Here is a 14816-nt window from a genome sequence, read left to right as displayed (position 1 = left end):
CGAGCCCCGGCGGCAGAGCGCGGTCCCCGGCGCGCAGCGCTGCGCCTCGCGGACAGGCCTCGCCCGCGCCCGCGCTGCTTTCGGACAGCTGTGCGAGCCTTGCGGCTAACGGGGCGGTCACCCCGCCGGGAGACGAGCGCCTCCAGCCGCTGAGGCTGTGCAGCCGGGCGGCGCCTGGGCCGCAACGGGAGCAGGCTGTTTCGACACCTAGCGCTCCGCGCTGCCCCGCTGCGAGCGCACCTTCCCCGCGCGACAGCCCGGCGGCGCCGCCGCAGCCGCAGCCCGCCCGCCTTCCCAAAAGGACAGAGCAGGCGCCCGCGGGGCCGCCGCCGGTTTCCCAGGCGATCTCGCCGGAGCAGCGCTTAACCCTTCCGAGACCGCCCGCTGCCCAGGGCCAGCCGGCGGAGACGCAGCCCGTAGTCCTGAGCACCAACAGCCCCGCGGCGCTCAAAGTGGGCAAGCAGCAGATCATCCCGAAGAGTCTGGCCTCCGAAATAAGAGTGACAAGCAAAAGCGGCGGTCAGAATGCGGAGGCGAGCAAGAGGGCTCTCAAGGCGCGCAGCATGGTGGAAAGCGTCGGCGTGCCTTTGGTAGCTGATGCTGAGGAGGAGGCAGAAGGGGACCTGGACAGCCCGGGGACGCTGCGGCGCGGTCTGAGGTCCACTTCGTACCGCAGAGCTGTGGTGAGCGGCGTTGACTTTGACGCTTCTTCTGATTTTAAGAAGAAAAACAGAATGTCTCAGCCAATACTTAAAGCGGTTGTTGAAGATAAAGAGAAGTTTTCTAGCTTGGGGAGGATGAAGGTAAGTTATGCTGATGAGACATATGTTGATTTGAAAGTTACACACTGTATGCTGCTGTGATTTGCAATCTCCACGTTTCCATAAATTTGTATTTTTTCAGTTTGCTTTTTGCTACCAGAAACCTTTCTTAGTTACTGATGAATCTCACAGATCCCTTGAAAGGGCTGCTTTCCAAGTGGAGTGGCAGAGACTTCAGGGAGACAATTCTCTCCAAATCTAGTCAGCTCAGTCATGTTAATGGCAGCCTCATGCATGCTTACATTTCCTGCTGCATTCCCCAGCCCATCCAGGTTTCGTTTCACAGGCAAATTGATCTTTTAAAACTTGTTTCCCAGAAACTAGTAAACAAGAAAAAAAGGAGACAAATCAGCTGCCTGCTGTAATAGACTCGCAGAAAAATAAACTTCCCCCTTACTCCTTTATGTGGGCCGTTACTTTAAAAGTATTTTTTAAAAATTGGAGTAGGATTTTTAAATTGAAAGAGGCCATTTAAAGTATATTCTTGTAGCTCTTTTTAATGCTTGCAAGTAGAAGTAGAATGCCTGCTTTTAATTCTTGGTTGTAATCTTGCAGGAGCAGTGGATTTATATTGAATGTTAATGCATTAAATTATAAAGACCTACTAAAATATTATTTTGCTTGACTATATCATGTTGTTGCAATCTTATATTTATTTTTTATTCTTCAATTCTCATTTTAGTTTATTGATAGATTTCTGCAGTGTTTCAGAACTGTGTAATAAAGTACTTCAGCTAAAGGACTAGAACTGTAGCCATTAAGATAATTATCAGCTTCATGACAGTTTTCAGCCAAATTAAAAATTACGGGCATGGAAATTCTTGCAAAAATGGCACAAGTGACAAAATAGCAATAGATGGAACTGTGAACTACTTCTGAGTAAGGGGTTTGTTTGTCCGGGTTTTTTTTTGGTAGTAGGCTTTCTTTATCAAAAGCAGTGAGAACTTGTGCTTAAAATAGGACAACATGGTGTTGTCCTATCTTTACATGCAAAACTCTTTTGACTAGTAGCATTTTTATATCAACTTCTTAGATCATACAACTTGTTGCAATAAAACATCTGTTTTATTTCAAAGGTTTTGTTTTGGTCTCAAAAACTTAGTTTACGGATTACTTAATGTGGTTGTTCTTTGCAGAGTTTGAGGGAAGAGACAGTCACTTAGATGTGTGCGTTGTATACTTGTGGGAAAGGCCAGAGCCAGTGAAATGGGTTGCAAGTTCACTGAACTCTTGTAAAGCTCGTATGTGTAATGCTTTGAAAAGCATAGCAAAAATGAAACATTTGGGGCAAATGTGAATAAACAATATGTGAGAGAAGAAAAATCTAGAGTAACTTTTCACTTTATTTGATGAAACAGTTGTTGTCATGAATATTTTTCCAACATCAGAAGTTTATAGATTAGGATTTGTTAATTCAGTGCCTTAGTATCAGATAATATAAAAGCTGTTGTTACTGTTGGTTATTTTGCTTCTTCTTTTAATGTTTGTGTCTCTTTCCTGTTAAAATTATTAGAAGAAAACGCTGAGACAAGGGACGTTTGACGGGGAAGGTAAGACCTTTTCTGTACAGACTTGATGATATGCTGAAATCACAAGAGAAATGAACTTCAAGATCATTTTTTACAGTTCTTTAATACTGGGACAGAGTACTTGGTTTTCAGTAAGCTGACTAAAGTATTGAACTACAGTTTTGGCAATAGACACTTTTGGCAATATTTTAAATAATATAGAATGGCAGGTTACAAGTGTGGTTTTGTTTGAAGGGTTTCTTCTCAACTTAAACTTCTGTTAATCTTAGAACATCAACTGATTGATATGCTATCTCAACTCTAATAGTTCTATAGAATTACATGAATAAGGCTCTTCTGAGTTGGGACAGCTTCATGCCTATTCCCTGTGACTCTTCCCAGGTATAAGACTTAGCTTTTGTGGATCAGTTTACGGGCTTGGGGTCACCACTTAAACTCAGAGAATAACAATTCAGGCACCTGATGCAAGGTTAATGCGGCTATTTCCCTCTTCTGTTCATCCTAAGGCAAGAATAAAGGTAGCTGGGGTGAACTCCTTAACTTAGTAATCCTTTTCTTTTCTTGCTACCTAGACTTCAAGTGCGAGTGTCAGAAAAACACTGCCCATGCATCTGTTCTTTCATGTTAGTCATTAGTATTGAGCTTTGCCAAGCTTGCTGCTTTTCCCAAGTATTTCAGCAACAAAAAAATTCCTTCCTGGCTGTGGGTCTGTGGATGTGTGGTAATAGCTTCATTATAGTAACTGTTGCTCTCTTGGCTTTTCCCTGCTTCATGCCCCGTTAAGGTCATCTAAGCTGCTATGTTATCTTCTTTTCCACTTGTCTCTATTTTCAAAACTTCCCACAGTGTCCTATTTGCATGTCCCACTATCTTTTTTTCCATCTTTTCTCACATTCTCTCCTAATTATATCTTCTAGACTCTCTTCCAGTTGTTCCCTTTTATCTTGGACCAAACCTGAATAATAACTTTCTTTGTAATACTTTTCAGAATTCCATTACTATATACAATTTCCTGTCTTTTTAAATACGTAAATTCTCTAGACGCATTCCAAAAAACAAATGCATATACGATACTTCTATAAAAGGTCAAACCTTGTACAATATTCTACTGGGGCTGTGTAGTCAGAGCAGGTAAAACAGATCTGCCCAGATTGGTATAAAAACTTAAAGCTCTAACTGTGCATAGAGTAGCCAAATCTTTTACTTCCCCCTTTCTCCTGTAGGGGGGAAGTCGGATATTGTCCAAAATGTGGCCCATCTCTGAAGTACCTTGTAGAGCTTTCTTGCATAGCAGTTTAATCTCTCAATGGGTTACTCTGGTCTTAATTTTCTCTGTCCTTTTTCATGTGCTTGGGAAAAACAGGTGATCAAGGAGGTTGAAAAGTGGAAACGATATGCTCCACACCTGTGTTTCTTTGCATTGATATTGGTGAATTAATAGTGGTAGTACTGAACAGATAACAAATGTGTTTAGTTTTGAGGTTGATAAGCCTCATGCTTATTCAAACAAGGAGTTAAAGGTTTATTGTGCTTTGTGGTTTCTATTTGGAATAGTTTTGACTTCAAAATTTCTGGAATTTGGTTTATTTCCTTCTCTTAGAGAAGTGTGAAGACAATATTTAAAACTGAGAATAGAAATTGGCATGGGTAGCGGATTTATAATGGTCTTCTATATTAAAATAGCTAGACTTCTGGATTAGTGACAGTGTTCTACTGACACACTTGTTCTGTTTTTAAATTGCTGGCTAATTATGAAACATTGTACAACAAACCAAGGAAGAAAAAATTTTCTTTTTTTTTTTCTTGACAAAGAACACATCTGTTTTTTAATTCAGTCAGCGGGATCTTTTCTAGTAGTGGTACAGTGATCCATTGTTACTGTACTCTGCCATTGTCCATCCTAAATAAGATACTGTCTTTGTCTTTTGGAGTTTGTGAACAGCACACTGACATTTTGCTTTATTTCATTGTTTAAATGTTACTTATAATTTTTATGAAAGCAAATAAGCTAACTTTCTGGCAATTAATGACATACTATTGTTTTCTAGAAAACGCTGTATTATATCAGAACTATAAAGAAAAGGCTCTGGATATAGATTCTGATGAAGAGTCTGAGCCTCGAGAGCAGAAATCAGATGAAAAGATTGTCGTTCACTATAAGCCCTTGAGATCAACCTGGAGTCAGCTGTCCATTGTGAGTATTTAATCATTGCATCACTAGACAAAAACAGAATATCTAGGAATGTATTGAAGCAAGCTTGTTTACTTGCTACTGAAGTTTTCAGCTGAAGTTTGTCATCTTTTCCCTTCCAAAATACTTCTTATTTCTGAGTATTCTGTTACCATCAAATTTGCTACTGCTCAAATGTTACTAATCCAATTCCTGAGAGCTCGGTTTAGGTTTTGTTTAGGTTTTATGTAAGGTAAGCCCAACAGCCTAAAGAAACCTGAAATCATGCTTTCTCGGTCATTTTTAACAGGTATAGACAGATGCTCCTGCCAGAACCCGTGCCCCTGGGTTCCTTGTTCCCACCCTGACACCTCCCTTTTTCTTTTGTTGGCAGAAGTGTTTGTAGGTAGGTGTTGTGGCCACACAACAGAACAGATAGAGGATGTGCTTTGAAATTACCAAGGAAAAAAAAGTTTATATGTAGTATAAATAAAACTTGGAAATGCACAAGAACTTATATTTCTGGTAGTCTTTAAGTTTCAAAAGATGCCTATATGCTTACGCATTAAGATATGTTTCTTATCTTTTTTTAAGTCTATGCTGAAAAAATCAAACAAGCATCTTTTGTTTCTGTTCAAGAGCCTGACTTTGTATTTTCCACAGTCCCCCGAGATGACTGCTCAGGCCTTGCCTACGTGGGGTGTTTGCTGGCCATACCAGCGCAGGTCCTTAGAAGAGAAGGACTTATGCTAATGCCGATTGCAGCATGTGGCTGTTCTGAGTGAGGGAGTTTCAGATTGCCTGAAAAAGCAGGCTTAAATCCTCACAGGACCAAACCTTGAATAGTGTCTAGTCCTTCTTTTCTGTTTGCTGTTTTCCTAAATTTTATTTTTCCTTTCACAAGAACGTGGAAATCTTGATCATGTATTGATTTTTGTTTTACGTATGAAGCAGTACAATTGACAAAGTTCATTTTTAGACTCCTGTTTTTGTTCAAGACACAAATTTACTTATTTAAAAATAAGGGGGGAATGAATTTACTAAAAGAGTGAGTTCCCTTAAAGAAGAGCTTCAGTTAGTTATGAACAAGTTTCTGCTGAACTGATATAAATTGCTGCAAGCCAACTCAAAGTTGATTTGAGCTGTCTTATAGGTGTTGATTATCTTGCAGTTCAGGGTATTGAAACATGAATACCTCTTGGCTTCAGCAATTACAACGAATTGAAGTACTCTTCCTTGTGCTATGACTAGCTGCCTTGAGTAGCTTTTCAGTAGTCTGGTAAGTCAGTTTATAAAAACTGACTTTCTATATTGAGTGGTTTAAGATAAAGCCAAAACAATATGACTTTGAAAAGGCTGGCTTCAAATTCTCTTTCAACAAATTTTGCTTAATTTTGCAAAAGTTTGTTTCCAGTGAAGTCAGATGGTTTTCTGCTCTCTTCTAGGTAAACTAATGTTTTTGAAATTGCTATTACTGAGTATTGCCTCTTCCAAAATACTTGGACTCTTGAACATTTAACTGCTAATTTGTATTAAGACCAAAATACTGTGAAGAAGATCCCACTAAGAGAACCACTGAGATTTCATGCTTATAAACCAAACTTGTTCTAGAGCATGGCACACTTGTTCAGTGTCTTTACTTGTTTTACAAGGTTGGAAGGGGGAAGTATATGGGGTGAGACAGTGAACTGTGGAAACAACGTGGGAGTCTGTGAACCTCATAGTGTCTGTGTTCACAATTTTCTAGAAGAACTACATGTTGGCATTGTGTATTAGAAAAGTGAATGTGGAATTGTCACAGGAGGTCAATTGTGAAACGTCCAAATATTAAGTTTCAACACGTTAGGAAAGAAGGAGAACAATATGTATATGGTATTTGTTAGCAGTGAATGTGCTAGGAAATGGAGGGGAAAGACAAAGGAATGAATCCACCATCTCTGCAGGACATTTCTTTGGCAGCTGATTTACTTCTGACTAGACTTTCTATCTGAAAGGAATAAAGAAAGAGAAACATTCATATATTAATGTCAAGTCTTTCTTGATAATAAAAGAAAAAAAGACAACTGTGTTTCTGTGTTCCTGCAGTGCGCACACCTACGTGAAAGTAAGATTGAGCTTTTCAAAGAGCATTTTAAGACTCTGTAATAGTATGGTGTTTAAATCCAGTTCCTTTCAAATTCCCCTCTCAAACAGCCCTCCTCTTTGGTTCCCTGTTAGACAGCTGGCAGTGGCTGAGCAGGTGATCAGTTTAAGAGTTAGCTTATTGACTGTCTCTGTTCCTTTCAACCTTCATGTGTTAATGTAAAACTTTAATTTGGGGGAATGGCCAGTATTTCCACAATATATTCCAAAAACATCTTCCAATATTTTTTGAGCAATTCTCAGCAGATATATACACTGATAGTATAAAAAATATGCATATTAAATGTGTTTACTTTCCAACAAATGCAGTATTCAGTTGTTATGTATAATAACAGTATACATTACTGCGTATGCTTGGTTAGATGGTTGTTTCATTTCCAAGTGTTTTGCCACGGGTTTGCCATTTTCACTGTTAATTTTCGATATACTTGCACGCACACACACACGCACATGCAGAATCAATTATAACTGAGCTGCTGGGTTGCTGGAAAAAAAAGTCCAGTATGACAATGAGACAAAATTAGTAGATTTAGCCTTGTCTCTCTTATGTGTTCTTTCTTGTTATGTTCTTAGCTTATGTTATGTGTTATGTTTTGTTGTTTGCATAGTATCACAAATGTGATTTTTAGATTCTGCAGATAAAACATTTTTGGACACCTTAAGAATAGGAATTGAATTTTCCTTTACTCAGTACATCAAAAATAGTCATTATATTTGGGCCCCTTTCTTTTTGTAAGTTTTACCATTAATCAGTTTAGAATATAAGGTTAAGCCATATGCTTATGAGAAGAATTGATATTTGCACCTTTGTGTGCACATACCATATGTGACAAAATAGTGGTCAGGAAACACAACTAGGTTTTTGGAACATTAATGTAGCAGTTGCCACATTGACCTCACTGGAAACTTACGGTTGCTGTATTAACAGGAAGCATTGAAATCTCTTGGATACATTCATAGGTATTTCCTGTATCAGCATATTTTTAGACAAGTCCTCACTGGCATCCAGAAAAAAGTGACATTGTGCTTCCTAGGGAGTGCTTTAAAGCTTTCAGGTTGTTAATTGAAAATGTACTTACTTCAGTTTAATAGAAAGGCATCTAATTACTTCTTGCTTGTATCCTTGTAGAGGCATAGGAATCTGCAGTTTGTGTTCAAAAGATCAATTGCTTTAACATATCTGAATATGTATTGTCTCTTTGTAAGCATGTAATACAAAGTAGCGTGCACGAACTACGTGATGTTGTGCAGCAGAAGTGCAGCACTACTTAATATTGTGCTTAATATTTACTACTGAGCCTCCTGTCCAGGTTTGTGGTAACTAGTATGCAGGAATAAAATAAAGTATCCTGCAAAATTCCAGGGAACAAGTGGAAGAAGAAGAAAAAGCTGGTGCTGTGATAGTACCTTAGGAGCTATTGAAGGAGACCTGAAGGAGAAATGGGAGAATGGAAGTGCACCTGTTAGGTCTCCTATCAGGGACTAGGTCTCATAAACTCGGGTCCTGCGGCACGCTGCTCCACAGATGGAAGGGTGTCCCTCGTGTTCGTAGTGCTGTGCGGTGGCCTCCTTCCCAGGCCCAGTGTAGCAAGCCATATGCGGGTGATCCTCCTGATCTGAGGCCCTGGGCTTAGGAGTCCTGCAGGAAGTATATAAAGCCAGTCCCTCCCTTGGCACGTGGCCTTCTGCTTTTGTTTTGTTTTGATGTTCTGTTAAATGACCCAACGCATGCAATTCACGCTGGGAAAGAGTAAACTTAAGAGGTCTTTGGTGTGGAGTTCGGTAGCTTAGCATGGGGCTCGGAGCTGTGGAATGATGTGGGTCAGGCTGGAGTTCATCGTGGTTGGGTACGGAGAGCAGGGGCAAACCTATCTTGGCCGACTTGTGTTTAGGGTGCGGAGGGAGAAGAGACGACATCATAAGGCCGAGAATATTAGAAATACAGGAGTATTTACTCAGGACTTTGCAGAGTTTATTTAGGATAAAGACAGCGATCCTCCAGAATAATTTTTGACCAGCAAGTTACCTGTCTGAAAAGGCCTTTAGATGTGTTTATTTTACAAATGAGTTTGCTAAAATGTTTCAGGCCAACTCAGAAAATGAACCAAGTGATGTTGTATATGTGTAAATCAAGAAATCTAAATTAAAAGGAGAAAATGATGCTCATGCTTTGGTGAGTGTGTGTAGTATCCATTGAGGTTGTGCAGGTGACGATGATTCAACTGTGAATGCTTTTGCTGTAGTAGTTCTGTGTATGTCCTATGTTATTTTGTATGTTATTTTGTTCTTTGGATAAGTCCAAAATTTGACATTATCAAGTTATTATTATTTTTTATTTCTGCTAGTTCATTGCTGTCTTTATGAAGTGGCCAGATTCTTTAGCTGAATTCTTAGTATGATACTTGAATTAATATTTATTAGTACAATGTTTTGTTTTGTTTTTTTTAATCCTGTTTTCCTACAAAAAGTGTTAAAAATTAATTTTTTTTTTTTTTTTTTTTTTTTTTTTTAGGTGAAGAAAAATGGATTATCAGAAACTATCAGCTTGGAAGAAAGAAAGAGACAGGAGGTACTCATTTAAAGTTATACATTGTTTCTTTTGGTTATTTAGGGATAAGCTGCAGGCCTAACTTAATATTTTGTATGTTTGCTCATAAGGAGACAACTTCAGTGCATTGCTCCCTGTCCTAGAGGGAAATAACCTCTCTCCCCGTGGAGAATAAGGAAACAAAACTTGTCTATTGCTGTTGTGTGTATATCTCTGCTTTGGGTCTCCTGCCAACATCCTGCAGGTCTTGCTGGAGAAGTAGCTCCTAGATATGCTCATTCCAGCAAGTGTAGCCTGGCTGATGGCTACTCAGCAGTAGCAGGCAGCCAGACCCAAAGCTGTTGTGTGCTGAATTTGGGCAGATGTAAAAGCAGCCCTGCATTCACAGAGGAGAGGAGGTGGCACATAAATTCGTAAAGGCAGTAAGGAACAAAGAACAGCTTCTTGCAGTGCTTCTCAGTTGTAACTAATCCTGTGAACAGTCCTGACTACGTGAGCACTACGTATCTGGCGGATACTCCATCTGTCTGTCTCTCGCTTTCTCTCTTTCCTCCTCCTCTTTGCTCCTTTTGTCCTCTTTACCTGCTTTTCCCCTTTTTCCTTACTTACAGGGGCTATATCAGAGTGAATGAGAGGTGCTGAAAAGGGGCCTGACCTAGCCAACTGTTACATACCTTCAGCTGTTGAGGTATGTCCTTCAATGGAGAGAAAGGATTTTGGAACAGCAGCACTGTAGAGTTGCCTGCAATGTTAATTTCCTCCAAAATCTTCCTTTCACTTCCAGAAACACCTCAGTGAACCTAACCAAATTAGAACTCCCTGGAGTTTTCCGTGAATTTCAGGAACACGTGTATAGCGAGCCTCAAATACTAATTTAGCTGTGTGACCTACTGCTGTTGTGTTCAGACATGAAATACAGACACATCTTGTGTTGCATACGCAGGATTTAGACATTTGTTTTGCTTTAGAATCCTGTATCTCCTTTGTTATCTGTTTTGCTCTTTTGGGGAGAGGTGTGCAGCAGTTGAGGTCAGGTGTACTGCCTTTTTTTGCCTCTTCCTCTTGGGAAGCTTTTAGACACAAGACATTTATTTCAGTCCTCTTGTATCCTTTAGGAGCCTTTAGTCAGTGTTTCCTGAAGTCATATTTACGTCCCTTCGAAGAGAACAAGTTCTTCAGATGCATTTCAAACGTTGTCTTTAATGTTACCAAAAAGTTTTCAAGCCTGAGTGTTAAAGAGGTCCATCCTTTCAAAAGGAGCCTAAGGAAATATTCTTAAGATGTAGTTGTGCTATCAAGTGGTGCTTTAGCTTCATTTCTTGTGTGTGATTTATGTAACATTTTAGAGCTTATTTATCAGATTAGTTTTGTCATCATGATATATCATCACTGCAGAAAAATATATTTGTGTTTGGTTTATGCCTTGATCAAATGTCAAAGTTTCAAGCATTCTTATGCATCCCATCTTCAGTAACTTATTAGTGAGTTGGATCTCTGTGCATCTGTTGCCTAAGGAAAATGCATCTTATAAATAGACTAATTTGAACTGAAATGCTTTTCAGTGGGTCTTCAACTTTCCTGCAAACTGGAAACTTTGACCTTGTATGTATGTACCTCTGCATTGCCGTACAGAAATGTATGCATCCGGCCTCCTAACTGTTCTGTAGAGTACTCGCTGTCCACCAGGATTCAAACAGCTCTTCATGTTGATACAATGCAAAGGAGCCGTAATATGATTTTGGGTGTCAGCTGGTAAATACCCCCGCAGCCTGTTAATGTAGGGTAACCACTGTGTGTTAAAGCCAAGATGATTGTTGATTCATCCTATTTTTTTATTCTTTGAATGTGTTTGAGGAGATGATTCTCTCTCATCCTATGCTCAGTATGCATTTTCATTCCTCACAGAAAACATTAGAAGCACAGTGTCTTTATTTGCCCCATTTCTTTCTGACTATACTAAGGTAGTCTTGCTGTCATCAAACTGGAAGAAGTCCATGAGGGCCCTCAGTAAGAGCATAAAAAAACCCTGCTTCAAAATACTAATAATAAAGTTTGTATATTCCTCCTGTGTTGAAAAATGTCTGGATAGGAACCAATTAGTCCTGGCACTCTGCAGCAGCCTTTAGCAAATGCTTTTGCTGTGAGTGCAGCTGAGAAGTGCAGTGAGGCTGAAAATTGGAAATGTAATTGGTGAGCAAAGGCCAAAATGCCCTTTTTAGATACCTTTCTGCCCCTTGTTAGCCAAGTGAGTAGGTAGATTTGCTGTTGGAGGCTGGCTAGCATACGTATATATTCTCTAGCTTTCTGGCTAAGGAATTTGGCAGACAGGCAATTTAACATGGTTTTAAGCATCACCTTTGCGTATTTTCTTGCACAGAAGTATGCAGTGTTATGAATAACATATAGTGTATTATAGCGGTTACTTAGCTGCTGCTGTGTCTCTGTTCAGATCCTATCAACTTTTAGCTAGGTAATAAGATGGACAAACTACTGTGGAACTTAACATAAATTATACTTCCTTTTCCTGTATGTATGGTGGCATAGTAAACTTTCTGTAGAGTTAATAAAAATTTTTCGCACTGCATAAACCTTTAAAGGCTTCAGTTAGAGCAGTTTTTTTTTTTTTTAAGAAATCCCAATCCTGTTATTTCTATTATTGAAATCTCAGTTCTTTGAAGAAGATTTTTTCAGGACAAGAATAATTTTTGAAGCACAATCTGGGAACACTGAGACTCAAGATGTCCTAGAAAAATAAACTGGACCTCTTGCTTTTGATCAAAAGCTTACCTTAGTGAAAATAGCAGAATTCACTAGACTTGAATTCTTATAAATAAATGTTCACAGGAAATTTCCCTTTCTCTCCCCCCCCCGCCCCCAGCATGGTGTGTCCCAGCTGACAGTTGGGAGTGTTTAGTTTAGATGCCTTCAACCTGCCTATAGTTTCTTTTGACTTTAATCGTGGTGGCAGAAGAGCAGGGTTTCTCTAGGGAATATATCAGAGCATCTAAGTGAACTCCTCCTGTGGTCTGTCGTCTGCAAACCCTCTCTCTCACTCTCTGTTGTTCGTAGAGTCATAGGAATTAGCCTTTCTAAATACCATATCTGCACTGTCGCATTTAAAATACGTATTTCTCCTTTGGTTTGAGGATGTTTGGAGAAGTTAATTGCAAATAACATGATATTATTATATACAAGTATTAACATTAGTGATATTGAGAACAAAGTTATATTAGCTCTGCTGATGGTATTACTCTGTGTTCATAATGCTTAGAAAGTAGTTCTTATGACAAGTGTGACTCAGTGAAGCCATATGATACTATGAAAAAAAGGTTTCATGAGGATTATTTCATGTTTTTTCCAAGCTGTATATACATGTAAGAACTCTAGTAGACTAACAGCAAAAAAAAAGTCTAGAGAGGTAAAAGATGTCTAGAAGCTGGATAGATTTCTATGTCAGAGATGAAAAGATCTGATGGAACAAATCTGTGCATTTCAAAGCCCAGCAGTTGGCTGAAAGTTTGCTTTGTATGTCAGCCAGCCGATGGAAGTTACGGTGACTGCGTGCTGGAAGTGGTAGGGGTGACGAGAAGGATAAAACACAAAGTTGCTTGTGTGGGAAGTTGTGGGTCTGTAGCGGAGGTCTGCCTTTCTGTCGTGGTCGTCCGTGTCTGGTCGCTAATCAGTGAAGGGGACGGGGGCTGCCGCTCCCTCCCGTCTGCTCTGCCTCTCTTTCACAGGCTTCCTCCCCTGCTGCAGAGATCTCAGCTTCTCGTGTGCCTGCTCCTAACTTGGCAATCTAGAGTTTAGTGCTTTAAAAGTAACCGGTGTGCCAGTGCTAATACGTGACTAAAACCTGAATTCTGCAGAGGGTTTTGTTTTTCCACAGACGCTTAGGTAATCAGAGTTCTGCTACCCAGGAATGTTCTCCAGCAAATAACTTAACAGCTTCTGTTTTAAAAAGACCAGAAGGACATACTAGCTGGTGAACAGCAGTACAGCTGGTTTGAAACTTCTGCCCATTTCTGTGGTCTGGTCAGTATTTCTTCAACAACTTTGTGTATGAATGGGAATGATCACAGTTAGTGTTAAGCTTTTTGTCTTCAAACTCTGTTTGCAGTTGCATTAAAAAGTCTTAATATAGCTTTTACCAGTATTAAATCATGTATTTGTAAGAGCAAGCAGTGTAATAATAGTCACAGCAATACTTTGAGCTCCTCTTCCACCTCTTTCTTTAAAAAAAAAAAAAAAAAAAAAGGCTAATCAATAGTAAGTCTTTTTTTTTCCCCTCCTTTGCAGGCTATTTTTGAAGTAATATCTTCTGAACATTCTTATTTGCTGAGCCTGGAGATTCTGATCCGGATGTTTAAAAATTCCAAAGAACTGAGCCTCACAATGACCAAAACAGAGAGCCACCACCTTTTCTCCAATATTACAGATGTTCATGAAGCAAGCAAAAAGTAAGTGTAGAAATACAAAACCTTTTTCTGTTTCCTTGAAATTATACCTGAGGGTGATTGGTAGTAGTCAAAATATCCTTTAAACAAGTAATGAAATGTAATAAACAAAGCAGGGTCTTCACTAGTACCACCAAACCAAGCCAAAGGCTAGGTCCGACAGCTTAAGAATGAGAAGTCAAATTTTGCCCTTGTTCATGTCCACAGTCATAGTTTTTCATGGGCTGTGATTTTAGTTAGAATGGGATTTGACTCTTTGTGCTTTGAGAGCCCTAAAATACATGTGCTATGCAGTGCTAAACATTCGCTGAATGTAATGCAAACAGCTAAGGTAACTTGGAACCCAGTAGAACTGATGGTCAGAATTAGCTGGAAGGAGAAATAACCTGCTGCTGTTGTTGTTTTTCTCTCATGTTGCCATGTGATGGGAGCAGCAATTTGCTGCTGCAGTGGGTACAGAACTGAAGCAGAGGCACAAGCTTTTTCTGTCAGCTTTGCAAAGTTAGAAACTCCTGCAGAGAAATGCAGTAGAAAACTGGAGATGGTCATGCGTTGAACCTCCAAAGCTGGCTTTGCTCGAGAAAGTCAGAGATCTAAAGTTTTTCTGAGCTGCTCCCAAACTGGCATAATGGCTCCTCGGAACATGTTTAAACTTCAGTAACATTCAGACCAATCACTGAAACTACTCTAGGCTGTCTGTAATTTGTTAGGATCCATGATCAAGAAAGTGATGCAGTATATCTTTGCTGGATGGTTTATGCGTTCCTGAGGATTGAACATAGGATTTAATTCATTATTCAGGCCCTGAGAAAGTGGGGTTTTTTTTGTCAGCTTAATTTATGAAACCTTGATTTTTACTAACCGTAGATTCTCTTTTTGCTATATGAACGAGCAAGCCCTTGTTTCTTCAGATTGTATTTTCTCTGTATGCCTGATGGGCAGCTCCTTGGATAGTAGAGCTTTGAGTGCTATCTGGTATAGGCTAGTATTTGGAGGCTGACACTGTGCTTTATTTACTTGTTCTGAGAGGCATCTTGCTTGTATTTGGGAAAAATCTTAGCTTTTTTTGCCAGCGTACTCTGTATTTTTCAAATAGAACAATGGTTTACTTTTGTGGCTGTACTGATTTAGCAGAGAGGTCTTACAGGTAGG

At 39.6% G+C, this 14816-nt stretch overlaps 1 protein-coding gene across 1 annotated transcript in view; it reads left to right on the top strand.

Moving 5' to 3' along the window:
- Positions 1-13671, top strand: part of LOC112965780 (rho guanine nucleotide exchange factor 26-like) — a 14717-nt gene extending 1046 nt beyond the window's left edge. Inside the window, exons 2-6 of the mRNA XM_026065137.1 lie at positions 5-803; positions 2335-2371; positions 4399-4544; positions 9175-9231; positions 13507-13671. Coding sequence (XP_025920922.1) covers positions 5-803; positions 2335-2371; positions 4399-4544; positions 9175-9231; positions 13507-13671 — 1204 coding nt within the window. The remainder of the gene's footprint in view (positions 1-4; positions 804-2334; positions 2372-4398; positions 4545-9174; positions 9232-13506) is intronic.
- The last annotated feature ends 1145 nt before the right edge of the window (positions 13672-14816 follow it).

The sequence above is a fragment of the Apteryx rowi genome, unplaced genomic scaffold (assembly GCF_003343035.1).
Source record: "Apteryx rowi isolate R43461 unplaced genomic scaffold, aptRow1 scaffold_224, whole genome shotgun sequence".
NCBI classification, from domain to species: Eukaryota; Metazoa; Chordata; class Aves; order Apterygiformes; family Apterygidae; genus Apteryx; species Apteryx rowi.
Note: the sequence above shows the minus strand (reverse complement) of the source record. Positions and strands in the feature narration are given on the sequence as shown.